The sequence below is a fragment of the Mustela lutreola genome, chromosome 3 (genome assembly GCF_030435805.1).
Source record: "Mustela lutreola isolate mMusLut2 chromosome 3, mMusLut2.pri, whole genome shotgun sequence".
Taxonomy (NCBI): Eukaryota; Metazoa; Chordata; class Mammalia; order Carnivora; family Mustelidae; genus Mustela; species Mustela lutreola.
This window is the reverse complement of record NC_081292.1, coordinates 129,930,864-129,945,414: the sequence shown is the minus strand read 5'-3', so window position 1 is coordinate 129,945,414 and position 14,551 is coordinate 129,930,864. Positions and strand designations below refer to the sequence as shown.

General features: G+C 35.9%; 1 protein-coding gene across 1 annotated transcript in view; it reads left to right on the top strand.

Moving 5' to 3' along the window:
- Positions 1–14,551, top strand: part of ITGAV (integrin subunit alpha V) — a 103,019-nt gene that overhangs the window by 55,691 nt on the left and 32,777 nt on the right. Inside the window, exons 7-13 of the mRNA XM_059166830.1 lie at positions 2,492–2,617; positions 4,349–4,393; positions 5,453–5,496; positions 5,585–5,641; positions 8,044–8,096; positions 8,496–8,698; positions 12,952–13,143. Of these exons, the coding sequence (XP_059022813.1) occupies positions 2,492–2,617; positions 4,349–4,393; positions 5,453–5,496; positions 5,585–5,641; positions 8,044–8,096; positions 8,496–8,698; positions 12,952–13,143 (720 nt within the window). The remainder of the gene's footprint in view (positions 1–2,491; positions 2,618–4,348; positions 4,394–5,452; positions 5,497–5,584; positions 5,642–8,043; positions 8,097–8,495; positions 8,699–12,951; positions 13,144–14,551) is intronic.

Sequence of the window (14,551 nt, the reverse complement as noted above, 5' to 3'; positions counted from 1 at the left end):
TAGAATATTTAAGTGGTTATTTTCTCATTAATTACTGACATCAAGAGTGATTTCTTTGTGTGGGGGGAGTTTTTGAAATTGAGGATCTTATAAGTTTCAAAAGAGTGTAATTAAACTGGCATTAGTATAAATATAAAACACTTGCTTCAGTCATTTTGAGAGGCCTAGTAAAATTACCATTTGTACAAATGCATAACAGATCATTATTTGTTGACAGTTTCAAAACAGGTAACTAAACTTGCTTACTTGCTTTACTAGTTTCATTTATCATTACGTACACATGGATATTTATTTAGTTCATATATTCATACATTTGTTTTCTGCTAAGAAGTGCTGTTTACAATGTCAGAACTTTTGTTTTTTTGGCATTCTGATATTTAAACATTACCAATATTTGGAAGAAATCTATAACTACATTAATGTGCAAATACTTCATAATTCTGAATTTTACTTCTGTATTCGACACTATGGTTTCCTTACTTGCTTTTTTTGTAGGAAAATCCATGCTTGCTTTTGCTTCATAGAAAAGGAAACTAAAGGAAGAGATTTACTGAAGAAAAATAGTAAAGAAAGAAAATAAGAAGGGATGAGAAATGGGAATAAGTAAAAAGTTGAAAGGGGTGGCAAAGGAGAAGATGGAGAGAAAAATCAGTGAGAGATGGATCAACATACTCACTGAAACAGAATAATGTGAATTTCAGTGAATTTATACACCTATGGGAAAATGAAATGATGTAGGAAAACCGTTTTGGGTTTTACAGTTTAAAAATGAAAACAAAAATAGCTTAACTGCATAGAAAATTAAAATAGGAGATATTAGTGCTTTCTAGTAAGATAAAAATCGCGGATTTTTATTTATTTATTTATTTTCTTCAGTGCTAGTTATGTCATTCAGTGGAGGGGAGGGAGGTATCTGCTGGGAGTACCGGGGAACCAACGATGATTCTGTGATTCTCAGTCAGGACCACTTGTTACCAGTGCCTTTTTAGGAGACACAGCTGTGAACATGTTTTTGTGACTAGTTTTTTTTTTTTTTTTTTTTAATTTATTTATTCGAAAGAGAGAGAGAGAGAGCACAAACAAGGGAAATGGCAGAGGGAGAGGGAGAAGCAGGTTCCCCGCTGAGCAGGGAGCCCAAGGCAAGAAGGCTGAGGCAGGGAGGCAGGATTCGATCCTAGGACCTTGGGATCTTGACCTGAGCTGAAGGTAAACACTTAACTGACTGAACTAGATGACTCGTTCTTGTAATACCTTTGAGTATTCTATAGTGCCTGTTTATTCCTATTTAAAAGTTAGGACTGATAGAGATAATTGACACTGTGTTTATTGGTATTTTATTATAAATGGTCTAGGCTGTGCCATTGAAAAATTCAGGGGCTGGACAGAGAATATTTTGTTCTAATAAGAGTAAAATCAGCAGGTTTTATGTCAGAATGAATTTTTCCATAGATCTCAGAATTACCTCTGTACAAATAGATAAAATTACAATGTTTTATTCAAAAGAGATGATGGCATTTTCCTGTGTGTGTGTTTTTTTTTTAAGATTTTACTTAGTTATTTATTGACAGAGAGAGAAAGAGAGATCACAAGTAGGCAGAGCAGCAGGCAGAGAGAAGGGGAATCAGGCTCCCCACTGAGCAGAGAGCCCAACGCAGGGCTCAATCCCAGGACCCTGAGATCATGACCCAAGCCGAAAGCAGGGACTTGACCCACTGAGCCACCCAAGCGCCCCAGATATGTTCTTTGATTCAAGGAATAGTTACTGAGTTCTTGCTATGTGTTAGGTACTGTTTAGGCACAGAGCATAAAGTAGTGACTCAAACAGGAAGTGTTCTTACCCCATAGATGACTCAAATTCTGTGGACATATTGGAACAGACTGATAAACATTAATTATGAATTTTTTCTAAAACAGCAGAAATGAAGAGATTATTTTCTTTATGTATGGAGATGACATTTGATAAATTAGCCAACCTTTCTTAGGGTAGGAAACAATCTGATTTTTGTGTAGTGCTCTGGATTTCTTATTGACCTGGTAACTTAAGGTTGTGAAGAAAAGTGAGCTTACCCATTCAGGCTTCTTAAAGGTGTCCAAATAATTTGTGGGGGGAGGAAAAAAACAACCAGTTGAACCAATTATTCTTACTATAAAAGAAAAAGTAATTATTTAAATGGATTTTCAAATTCTAATATTTCTTTGGGAAACAGCCCTTGATTTTATTATTCCAGTTCTTTAACATCGATTTTCTTTGTGAATTAAGACAAATCCTATATTCATAACTTTTGTTTACTAGCAGTGGCTAATTTTAAGAACTATCTTGAATAGAAGTAATTGTGACTTTAGAAATATTAGATTTCAGACCTAGTATTATAGAGAGTTATTTAAGGTTTAAGAATTAGAAATACTCATCTCTAATGCTATCTGCGCAGGTGCCTTCTATCATCTGGATCATAAATTCCCATTAGAAACTTATTTTATATATATTTTTCAGGTCAGCTCATTTCAGATCAGGTGGCAGAAATCGTATCTAAATATGATCCCAAAGTTTACAGCATCAAATATAATAACCAGTTAGCAACTCGGACTGCTCAAGCTATTTTTGATGACAGTTATTTGGGTGAGTAAAACTAAAATATGTATTCATTTTCTGGAGTTGCAGTGTTCCTTTTCCTGTATTTACATATGCTACTTTAAGCTGGAAAATCTTTTATGTTGAAATAGATTACGATTTTTTTTTTAAAATATAAAGAACAGGAACATAACAGTTTTAGACTGTTATTGAGTACTTAGGTTATATTTCAGTAGTTGAAATTTAAGAGTGGTTATTTATACAATTATGATTAATAATAAATAACTTATTTATTTTTATTTTTTAATTATTATTATTTTTTTTTTCTTGAGAGAAAGAGTGCATAAATGGGGAGTGGGACAAGGCAGAAAGAGAGAGAGAGAGAGTCTTAAACAGGCTCCAAGCCCAGCACAGTCAACTGAGCCACCCAGGCACCCCAGTACTAATAAATAAGTTTTAAAGTGTGCTTGCATATTCTAGGCATTGTTCTAAATGCTTCATCTGTATTAATTGACTTAATCTTTACAACAAGTCTGTAAAAGTATAGTGCTATTATTCCCATTTTGTAGGTAGAGAAACTAAGGCACAGAGGCAAAATTACTTGCCTAAAGTCACTCACTTAATAAATTGCTGTTTTAAGATTCAAACCCAGACAGTCTGACTCCTAGGCTTCTGTTTACTGTATTATTCATGATGTTAAACTATGGTTTTTAAGACTTACTAAGTTTTATTACCTCCCTTTAAACTTCTCTTATTAAACCAAGTACATATGACAGAAGCTGTACTTTGCTGATTGAGGAAATCTATTATTTGTTTCTTCTTTAATTACAGATTTACCATTTAAAAAATTGAGATATAATTGACTTGTAATATTATATTACTCTTAGGTATACAACATAATGACTTGGTATTTTTATATATTGTGAAATAATCACAGTCAGTCTAGTTAACATTTATCACCACACACAGTTGACGAATTTTTTTTTTCTTGTAATGAGAACTTTTAAATTCTACTGTTACAACTTCCAATATACAATGCGGTATTATTAATTAAATCACCATGTTTTCATTACATCTCATGACTTATTTATAAGCAGCTGTTTGTACCTTTTGATCACCTTTATGCATTTTGCTCATCTGTGACCCCCTGCCTCTGGCAATCTTAATCGTCTATCTCTTCTCCATATCTATAAGAAATTTATTGTTCTTAAGATTCCTTTGTAAAATTGGTAAAAGTCTTATTTTTCTAATAGAGCTATACTATTTGAATGTTTAGCTGTTTCCTTTAAATTCACTTACCATTTGCATATGAATCTTTTACCCCTAGAGAACAAAATATTACATTACTAAGGGCATTATTTTCACCCTTGATCAGTGCAGGGCTAGGTGCGTCAACCCCTGTGCAGTTCATAAATCTGCATATAACTTTTGATTCCTCCAAAACCTAATTAATTGCCTGTTGTTGACTACAAGCCTTAGCAATAACACAATTAACATTGTAGGACTATTGCATATTGTGGGAATATTATATATTCCTAAAATAAAGTAAACTAGAAGAAAAGAAAATGTTAAGAAAACCATAAGGAAAAGAACATACATTTACAGTACTGTATATATTTATTGAAAAAAACCCGTGTCTAAGTAGGTCTGTGCACGTTAAACCGCTTGTTCGGGAGTCTGTCCTACTTGAAAATATTTTCAGGGAAAGCCTACTCGGCAAGTATGCTGTAGGTAACTGTGTGTGCCCTGATGGTGTTTCTTATTTTGTTCCTCCTTCAGGTTATTCTGTGGCTGTCGGAGATTTTAATGGCGATGGCATAGATGGTATGATGCACTTAAGCTATATTTAATTCTTTTCTAAAGATATAGACTAAGCATCTGAAACAGGTGCCATTGAAAAACAGGTGCCATTGAAAAACCTCAGCAGTTAGAGTTTGAAAACGTTGCTATATAATATAACAATAGAAATGAGGGAGATGTTAGTACATGACTTGAGCTTGGTCTATATTAAACTTTCTCTAGCAGCTGCTGAACGCTGAGCCAGCAGGTTGCTGGGGGCCCCAGTGTCTTTCCGGTCTGCTCCTTTCCAGCCCCTAATAATGTATTTTATCTTCAGCTTCTTCCTTCTTACTTTCAGTAGTTTGAGTCCTCTTGGAATGGCTTAGTTTCTTCTTTCTGTAGATATAATTTGTAACTTTCTGGGTTCTGCCTATAAGATTGTTACCCCATCCTCTGTCCATCCATCTTCCTTCTGAGCTCAGTTTAGGGGTCAGAGACTGCCTGGTTTTGACCATATTCCTGTGTCACTGCCACCTCTACCCTATTTCACTTTGTTCTGTATTATTTGTCATTACTGTAGATACAGCCTTCTTTGTTCTTAGGTCACTTTATCTTAGCCATTCTTTTTTTTTTTTTTAAAGATTTTATTTATTTATTTGACAGAGAGAGATCACAAGTAAGCAGAGAGGCAGGCAGAGAGAGAGAGAGAGAGGGAAGCAGGCTCCCTGCCGAGCAGAGAGCCCGATGCGGGACTCGATCCCAGGACCCTGAGATCATGACCTGAGCCGAAGGCAGCGGCTTAACCCACTGAGCCACCCAGGCGCCCCTATCTTAGCCATTCTTTTTAATAAGATTACAAATGCCTGAGGGCACACATGCATTTATCTGAGGGTTCTCAAGAATCTTTCTGTATTTTGTAAAGATTTGATTTTTGTAGTTAAAAAATACTATGGTCATTTATTTTGGAGCACCAATTTTTAAGATTTTAAAATTTGTTTTCTACTGAAATAATAAAACAGAACTTGAAGTTTTCTGATATATCCATTTCTTCCTGTAGTTTTCAATATTGGTCTTGAAAGTGAGTAATCATGTTTTTCTTTTCAGACTTTGTTTCAGGTGTTCCAAGAGCAGCGAGGACTTTGGGAATGGTAGGAAAATTAAAAGGAATCTAAAAAAAAAACTCTGGGTTGTCTTATATTTTACTATATTTCATATGCTTTTGTTTTTCCTCCACAGGTTTATATTTATGATGGGAAAAACATGTCCTCCTTATACAATTTTACTGGTGAGCAGGTATGCTTTTAAAATATTTTGTTCATTTTAACATCAGCATTCCTAATGTTTTGAAATTTTTCTTCATCATAATGTTTTACATTGACTCTATAATAAGTATTGTTTTAATATTTAGTATTGTAAATATAAAGTAAGCTTTAAAGAATTCACCTTTAACCAAAGTAATTTGTGTAAGCAGAGCCTTTAGTAATTGCACATTATGGCTTGCTTTTTAAGGAAATAAAGAAATTGCACGCATACATGTTGTATACACAAAACCACAAAAACTTCCTTTTTCTTTGCTGATGTCATCAGATTCTTCCTTAAGAAGTGATCTATGCCTTTTAATTTTATTTGATGCAAAACAAAACCTGGCACAGATGTGTACATTATAGATATTATAAGTAAACTTCACATGTAGTACATGAAAAAAAACATTCTTCAGTTAAGGGTGCCTGGGTGGCTCAGTGGGTTAAGCCTCTGCTTTTGGCTCAGGTCATGATCTCAGGATCCTGGGATTGAGCCCCACATTGAGCCCTGCTGAGCAGGGAGCCTGCTTCTCCCTCTCTCTCTGCCTGCCTCTGCCTACTTGTGATCTCTCTCTCTCTGTCAAATAAATAAATAAAATCTTTAAAAAAAAGTTCTTCAGTTAAAAAGTAGTACTTTTAATTATATAAGACTGATGAATCACTGACCTCTGCCTCTGGAACTAATAATACGTTATATGTTAATTAATTGAATTAAAAATATTTTTAAAAAATAGTACTGTAAGGTACTAGACTTTTTCTGCAGGGGCATCTTATAACATTTTTGATTGTATGTCTCAGAGAATTAAATGACAAGTTAGGAAAGACAAAGGGAAAATTAGTACGTACTGGAAAAATCTGTATCTTCAAGCCCACTTCTTGTTCAGTAGAGATTGTTGGTCTGTGTGAGAGGATTGATAGAATAAGGAAGTAGACTCATGATCTCCAGAAACCTCATGTGTGGCAGTCAGGGTTGGCACACAGCACAGAGTGGCCTGCAGCTGATGGCTGTTAAGAGTTGGGAAAACGGTGGTTATCCTTTTGGGTGGCTGTGACTTCTTGACCTCCAGCAGCTTCTCCTGTTGGATGCCCATGTGTGTCTCTGGATCATGTTGTACACAGTCCATGAAGCTTTCTTTAGTCCTCCTCAGCTGTTTGTGGGAGGGGGAAAATATAGGTTTTACTTTAGGACAGAATTAGGCTCTAAATTCTCAGTCTTATTGCACTGGACAAGGTATATGCCACTGTAAATCTGGTGGATCATTTGTAAAAAGTGGGATACTTGTAATTTCCTTATTGGGTTGTAGTAATAATAAAATGAAAATGTTTTAGTCCTGGTGCTTAGGATAACACTGTCTCAGTAAATGCTCTGGTTTCTTTACACTTTCAAGCAGAGCACCCTGCAAGATTAGGACCCAAAAATAGTATTCTATTAAAGTGCACTACAGATACAATATACTTTATACACATGCTCTGATCCTGTAATTGAATACAGACTGCCCCTTTCATTGTCTTCAGTTGTACTGAATCAACCCCAAATAGGTAATGTAGGAATCTCCTGTATCATTCCCTTTTGATAGCTCCATTAATCAAATTTTAGAAGCTTTGCTAACTTTATTTCTTTTGGTTTGTCGGCTCATTCCTCACTTTAGCTCATCTTTAAACTGTTATCTCTCTTAGTTTTGCTTTGCATGTTGGGCTATCTCTAGAACTTTTCTTTTCACATTTATTTCCAGCCAGGCTGTTCTGTCTGTGATGGTCCAGTCTCCTGTAGTGGGGGAAAGGACATTCCTTCACTCTACGCATAATCCTGTAATAAATCCAAAAACATTTCTACTGTGTGTAATTCAATAGCAAATCCACTGGCAAGTCATCAGTTGAGACGTGAGACAAGAACAAAGCCATTCCAGTATCTCTCTCACCAGTGATTTCTTGAGAGTAGGAGTGATTTCACATAGGGAGAACCAATTATGATCTATTAATAATTATTATCTATTATCTTTACTGCATAAACTCCCACTGATAACTTCTTGGGCTCATTTTAAACTTCTCTCTGTGACTGTATGTATGGCTTTCTGATAGTGTGTCTGTATCTGGCACCTGTTGGGTAGTGGAGAGGAAGGGAGATAGGAGATTAGCCCTGGGAAGGAGCATTTATTATACTTGGACTTAAGTAGGATGTGTTGAAGACACTGAAATAATATACACGGGATATGTTTCGCCCATACATCTAGGAACATAAAAAAGCCTCATTACCTGATTGTGTTGGTAGTATAAACAAAAGAAAAGAAATTAAGATTGAAACACTATGTGCAGAGAGAAAAAAATAACCCAGATATTAACTGTCCAAACTAGTTGGAGGAAATGTAAACATTTCATTTTCTTTTTATTACCCAGATGGCTGCATATTTTGGATTTTCTGTTGCTGCCACTGACATTAATGGTGATGAGTAAGTTTAAAAAGATGCTTCCAGGAACAGTTTTCCTCTCATGTTTATGAGTGCTTTACTAAAACCAAACATTTTTTTCTTCTGTTTCTTTGTCCCCTTCCTGCTAATCTTTCTATTTAAGGAAGCAGTTTGAAGCAACCTTATCATGAATATGGGAAAATCTCTATGTTGTTCATAATTACTTTCAGTAGCTTTTTTGCTATGAAGGAATAAAGTAATTTTTATGAATTACTTATGGTTCCTTATAGGAGTTGGAGGAAGGTTTGAATTTGAAATGATTCTGTGTTTCAGTTTGGTTATTAGAGATACAGAAAGAGGGAAACTGGGTTTTATAAGAAAAGATATTGCTAATAGATGGAATTTGATCTTGAGTTGGTGACGAAGATTTTGTTCTTCTAGTTATGCAGATGTGTTTATTGGAGCACCTCTGTTCATGGATCGTGGTTCTGATGGCAAACTCCAAGAGGTGGGACAGGTGTCCGTGTCTCTGCAAAGAGCCTCCGGAGACTTCCAAACAACCAAGCTGAATGGGTTTGAGGTCTTTGCAAGGTTCGGCAGTGCCATAGCACCTTTGGGAGATCTGGACCAGGATGGCTTCAATGGTAAGATCAAATTCAGCAACGGTGGGTTCCTAATTTTGTGCCTTCCCTCAACTAATGAAGTTTGTACCAGCAAATCTTCCTAGAAAGAAACGTTTAATTGACAGTGACATACTAGGTTAAACAACAGTTGCTCTTTTTTGTTCAAAAGCTGAGAAAATTTCAAAACAAAAAAAGGATTCTCATGAGTTATTATTCATATAGCCTCAAGTTAGAATTTTGCAGTAGTAAGTTTCTGAAAGGAGATCTGCCTTCTTAGGGAGCCCAGTAGAAGGTGGGGATTTTCTCTGTCCTGCTTAGCAGCAGCGCCCTCTACTGTTCCCTTTGGATACAAATGTAAAAACTGCACCCTGGTACATTGTCAAGGCCGTGTTTACTATAATTGAATCTCTCAAAGGATTAATTGGACATTCATATTTTTACAGCCATAACTTTGTTGTGGCAGTCTAAGAAATTCTGAAGGTGGTTATAACGCCCTTCATGGGGGCAAGTAAGGAATATAAGCTCATTGTTTTGTGATATGCCCATTTAATACTGTAATTAATAGCCATAGGTATCTTTAAAACTCAAAGTTGGCTTTTATTTTAGAATAAAAGCTAGGTTACAAATTATCAAAACTTTAAAAAAAATAAACACATTACAAAACTCTGGAGATCACAGAATAGAGTTGAGTGGTTGGTTTTTTGAATAATAGATAATATTTAGGAATATACCCCTTAAAATTTGAAGAAAGTTATAAATGAAAGAGAGGAATTCAAAAATACAGTTGACTTGTGTCTTCCAAGTAGTAGTGGAAAAGAAAACATTTTCTAGGCTTCAAGACCACTCCACTCCTGCCTCTTGGATAGTTTGGAAGTGTCATTTCTGAGATTAACCCTAGATGTTTTCAGTGTTAGTGAGAACTACTCATGGAGACATCTTGCTTCCTAAAATAGAGTCCTAAAGATCTTTACTACCAAGAGGACATAAATCAAATGGAACTCTGATGTAAAGTTTAAAATAGAACTTGAAAAGAACAGCATAGAACAGATGAAGCTATCACTTATTGATAATAAAACTACCGAGAAAACAGGGCCAGATTTGAGGTGCCTTCTATCTTGAATAGATGTAATGAGTTCTTTGCTATAGCAGGACCTTTGTCTCTGGGTTCTCTGGGAGATCTGGGGCACGTTTGCTGTCACTTTGTCTTAAGGGTACTTCAGCCACTTTAAAGAAAGCTTTCTCAGTATCATGATCCGGCCAGCATCTCATTCTGCTTTCTGTACTTTTATCAAAATGCATTACCTGTGAATATAACAATTATAAACAACAGATAAAAAATAATAAAGTTTTGTGAAGATTTAAGAGATTTTACTTACAGATTTTACTTCTAGAGATGGATACTGTAGAGGATGATTTTGTTCTTCCCAGGTTTCTCCTGGAGTCTTACTGTCCCAAGTAGTAGATTGTGAATGAGATGAGCTGTGTTTATGTAACTATTTATATATATTTATAGATTATTGATTATATGTCTATATAGTTCATATATATAAAATGAGTTATTTATAACCTGGATCTTTTCTTTGTTCAAACCTGATGACATTAACCCTTGGTTATGCTATTCATCTTCTGTTCCTCCCTTTCTACTGACACCCCCTTGAAAACCCTCAGTATCATCAAGAGGGATACTGAAAACAAAACAGTAAAGTTGTGTTCTATAATAATGTGCAGTTTTTGTCAGTACTTCTCCAGAAAGAGGGAAAAACACAGAAAATAAAAAATGGAATGATCAAAGGAAGAAGTCAGTTGAGTAAAAAAGAAGGGCTTTCCAGATTGAACAGATGTCAGCCAAGAGAGAAGATGATTAGAATATATAAAATAATGAGAGAACTATGGAAAAGTTAAAGTTAATTTTTATTAAATGATTTCTCAACACTGGAGTTGTCTTTTGGGAAATTGTATTTTGATGAATACATTCTTAATGCATATGTCAAGTTAGAAGTTATGCTTCCCTTTGAAACTTAAGAAAAGTAAAAAGAATCTTACATAATTTAATACTACTTAAAAAAAAAAAAGAATAAATTCTTAGTTGGTGTTTACTGTAGGCCATGCACTGTTCTAAGGATAAATCAGAGCTCATTCATGCCCTTAAGGAATTTAGCATCAGTAGGGGCAACTTTTATGTAAACAAGTAAACATTAGAATGCAGTCATCACAGCCTTTGAGATGTTCCTGGGCACAATGGTCTTACATAAAAGGTGAGAGATCAAGGTGTCTTTAGTGTGTCAGAGGATGCAGCACTGAGGAGGCTGAAAACAGTTCGTGTATGTTAAGATATAATTAAGGCAGTTTGGAATGACTGTCACCTAGGGGCTGTCCAGGCAAGATGGACACATCCTTGCTCTTATGAAAGCTATGTTTTGTGGGGAAACCATAGAATAAACACATAATGGGGAAATTCAGACAATGATAAAGGCTATGGATTAAAAAAAACAACAACAAAAAAGCAGGTTAGTGTGATAGTGCCTAGACAGTGTGAGTCATTGTCAGGGAAAAAACCTTTCTGATAAGTTGACCATTTCATCTGTGATTTGGATAAACAAAAGGAACAAAGCTTGAAAAGCCTTGGAGCAAGAGCTGTTAAGGCAGAGGGAGCAGCAAGTATAAATCCGAAGATGGGAACTAGCTTGGTGTGTTTAGGAACAGAGGAAAATGCCAGGATTGATAGGAAGGGTGAGGGAGAGATAGAGCTAGGGCGTGGGGAGGTGGGGAGGTGATAGAAGGAATAGACAAATCAGGTAGTGTTTAAATGCTTTGGGAAATAATTGAAGGATTTTCAGAAGGAAGGTGACATGATACTAACCTTTGGGAGCTTTGAGGAGAGTGGATTTTAGGGTGAAGAACAGAAGTGGGAACCAGTAGGTTGCTTTAGAGGTCCAGGGAAAGGATAGGAATGGCTTGTCTAGGATGGTACCAGCAGAAACAGGGGAGTGGACATATTTATAATACATCTCAGAGTTAGAAATAGTCATAGCGACCTAGTCATAGTGACCATTTGCTTTCTTTTGTTTTAGTAAATTTCAAGCCTGTAGTTTGTGTTATCTTAATACAAGTTGATATAAGATTGAGATGAAATCATAACTTCCAAGTTTCCAAGCTAGACTGCTTCTGCTTCGAGAAACAAAAACCATGTACATCTTAATTAAGTAGAATTTTGAGAGCTGGAATGAACCTTAGATGAACATTTTGACATGTCCCCTTCTTTCCATTTTAAGGGTGAGGTATTTTAAGGTCCAGAAAAGTTAAGTGATTTATCCAAGGTCAGACCCAGAATATCTGACTCTAAGTTAGTGTCATTTCCACAAAGTTTTGCTTGAATCTCCTTAAATTATGTTGTTGCTTTTGAATAAATAATATGCTATAGAACTTTGAATCTGTATTTATTGTGATACATGGGTTGTGTGAATATAGGTTTCTCCCTGCTGTCCAGAAGTGTAGAGAACTTTTATAAGCAGAGGGGCACCTGGGTGGCTCAGTTGGTTAGGTGTCTGTCTTTAGCTCATGTAGTGATCCCAGGGTTATGGGATTGAGTGCTTGATTATGACTCCCTTCTCAGCGGTCTGCTTCACCTTTCTCTGTTCCTCTGCCTTGTTCATGTGTGTTCTCTCTCTCTCTCTCAAATACATAAATAAAAATCTTTAAAAAACGTTAATAAACAGAAGTGGTGTAAAGAAGCAATTATCATTAATATATGGAAACTTGTCCAGACCCAGAAAATTTCCCAGACCCAAAAAGTAACTTCTCTCAGGCTTTTGTGATACCTTAGGACACACCTTGCTAATGGATGCAAAAAAAAGTTGAGATAAAGTACAGATGTTCACATAGTTCCATGCAGTAGTGGTTTGATGCTGAGATGCTGGATGTAAATTTCCCAGGCAAGAGCTTAGGGGTGCCACTGTTGGAGCTCAGGGCGAGCACAGCCTCCAGAAGGTTTCATTGCAAAACAAACGCTGAAGGCTATTTTGGCTTTTCTTTGTAAAAGCGAATCCTCTTCAGATTTCTTTCAATTAGCAAAACAGGTACTAATGTAGGTCTTCCTAAAAGCAAGTGATGGTATGTTTGGAAAGCAGAAGCTATCTGTATTAAGATCTTCACCATGTAAATAATAAGTACTGAGACTTCTCTCTGACCTTGCCCTCCTGTCCATCTTCTTTCCTTTTTTTCCCCTTCTTCTTCCTTCTCTCCAAATCCCCCCTCCCCTCTTTTTTGTCCTACAGATATTGCAATTGCTGCACCATATGGGGGTGAAGACAAAAAAGGAATCGTTTATATTTTCAATGGAAGATTAACAGGCTTGAATGTGGCACCGTCTCAAATCCTTGAAGGGAAGTGGGCTGCCCGGAGCATGCCACCAAGCTTTGGCTATTCCATGAAAGGAGCCACGGATATAGACAGAAATGGATACCCAGGTGCTTTCCTAGAAAGGTTTTTCAGTCCTAATAGAAATAGTTTTAGTTATTGCTCTCTTGATTTATATTATGAGTCCTTTCCATTACATACTTCAAGTATTGTTCGTACCCCTGCTAGACTGAAGGCACTGTTCTCATCACTGAAGGGGGAATGAAGCAAAGACAGCTCTACGTCCTGGGAACTTCCAATAAAACACGTATACTCTAAGTTTCATCTTTTGTTGTTGTCCTGAAGTCTGTAATGAAATGTCAGGGAAAAATGTTGGTAGAAGCTAGAAACAAAAGCTGAATGTTCATTCTGACCTTTTAAATGTCTTTTTTGTTTGTTTGTTTTTAATGGTCTAGCATTTTTATGACTTGACTAATCATTGATTTAAAAAAAAATACATTATCTCATTTAATTTTCCCAGTAAGGCTGGTGAGGAGTATAAACTAGCTCATCTTTGTATTATATCATTTTATGGATGAGAAAAGAGACTGAAAAAGTGATTTGCCTGAGATTTGCCTGTTTGTTTGCACCTGAGCAGGAAAGAAGCCCTTTTTCTAGCTCTTACATACTTTGGAATATTATAATGGATCTGGATCATAATGGATCCATTCTTTAAATGAAATAATAATGCAGAAAAATTGGTTACCTTTATTGTTGAAATAGTTCATATGAGCCCAATATACAGGTGTGTTGACATGCTTTTAGAAGTAGGATAGGAAGTTGATTTTTACCTCTTAGTGTTATTTCAGGAGATTTTTTGGTTATTAATGCAATATATTTATTGTAGAACTTCTAGAAAATACAGCAAAGCGTATCTTTCAGTCATTTTTTCCAATGCATTCATACAGTTTTTTAACAAAATGGAAGTATGCCTTAGGTACTGTTAATAGCCTATTTTATTCACTTAAAATCAGGAATGTTTCCCTGTATTATTAATTATTCTTCTAAACATGAATTTGATGTTTCCCATTCTGTCAAATGTCAGCATCATATCTTATTTAACTTTATGTTTGGGCTTTTATATCCTTCCATGTATGTAATTCCAGGGCATTACTTCCTTAGGATAAAATTCTAGAATTGCTGTGTCAAATAGGCACTTTTTTTTTTAATTTTTAATTTTTTTTTGTAAACATGTAATGTATTATTAGCCCCAGGGGTACAGGTCTGTGAATCACCAGGTTTACACACTTCGCAGCACTCACCATAGCACATACCCTCCCCAATGTCCACAACCCCACCACCCTCTCCCGACCACCCTCCCCCCAGCAACCCTCAGTTTGTTTTGTGAGATTAAGAGTCTCTTATGATTTGTCTCCCTCCCAATCCCATCTTGTTTCATTTATTCTTTTCCTACCCCCCAAGCCCCCCACGTTGCAAAAGATAGGCACTTTTAAAAAAGTCTGTTGAAACATATTGTCA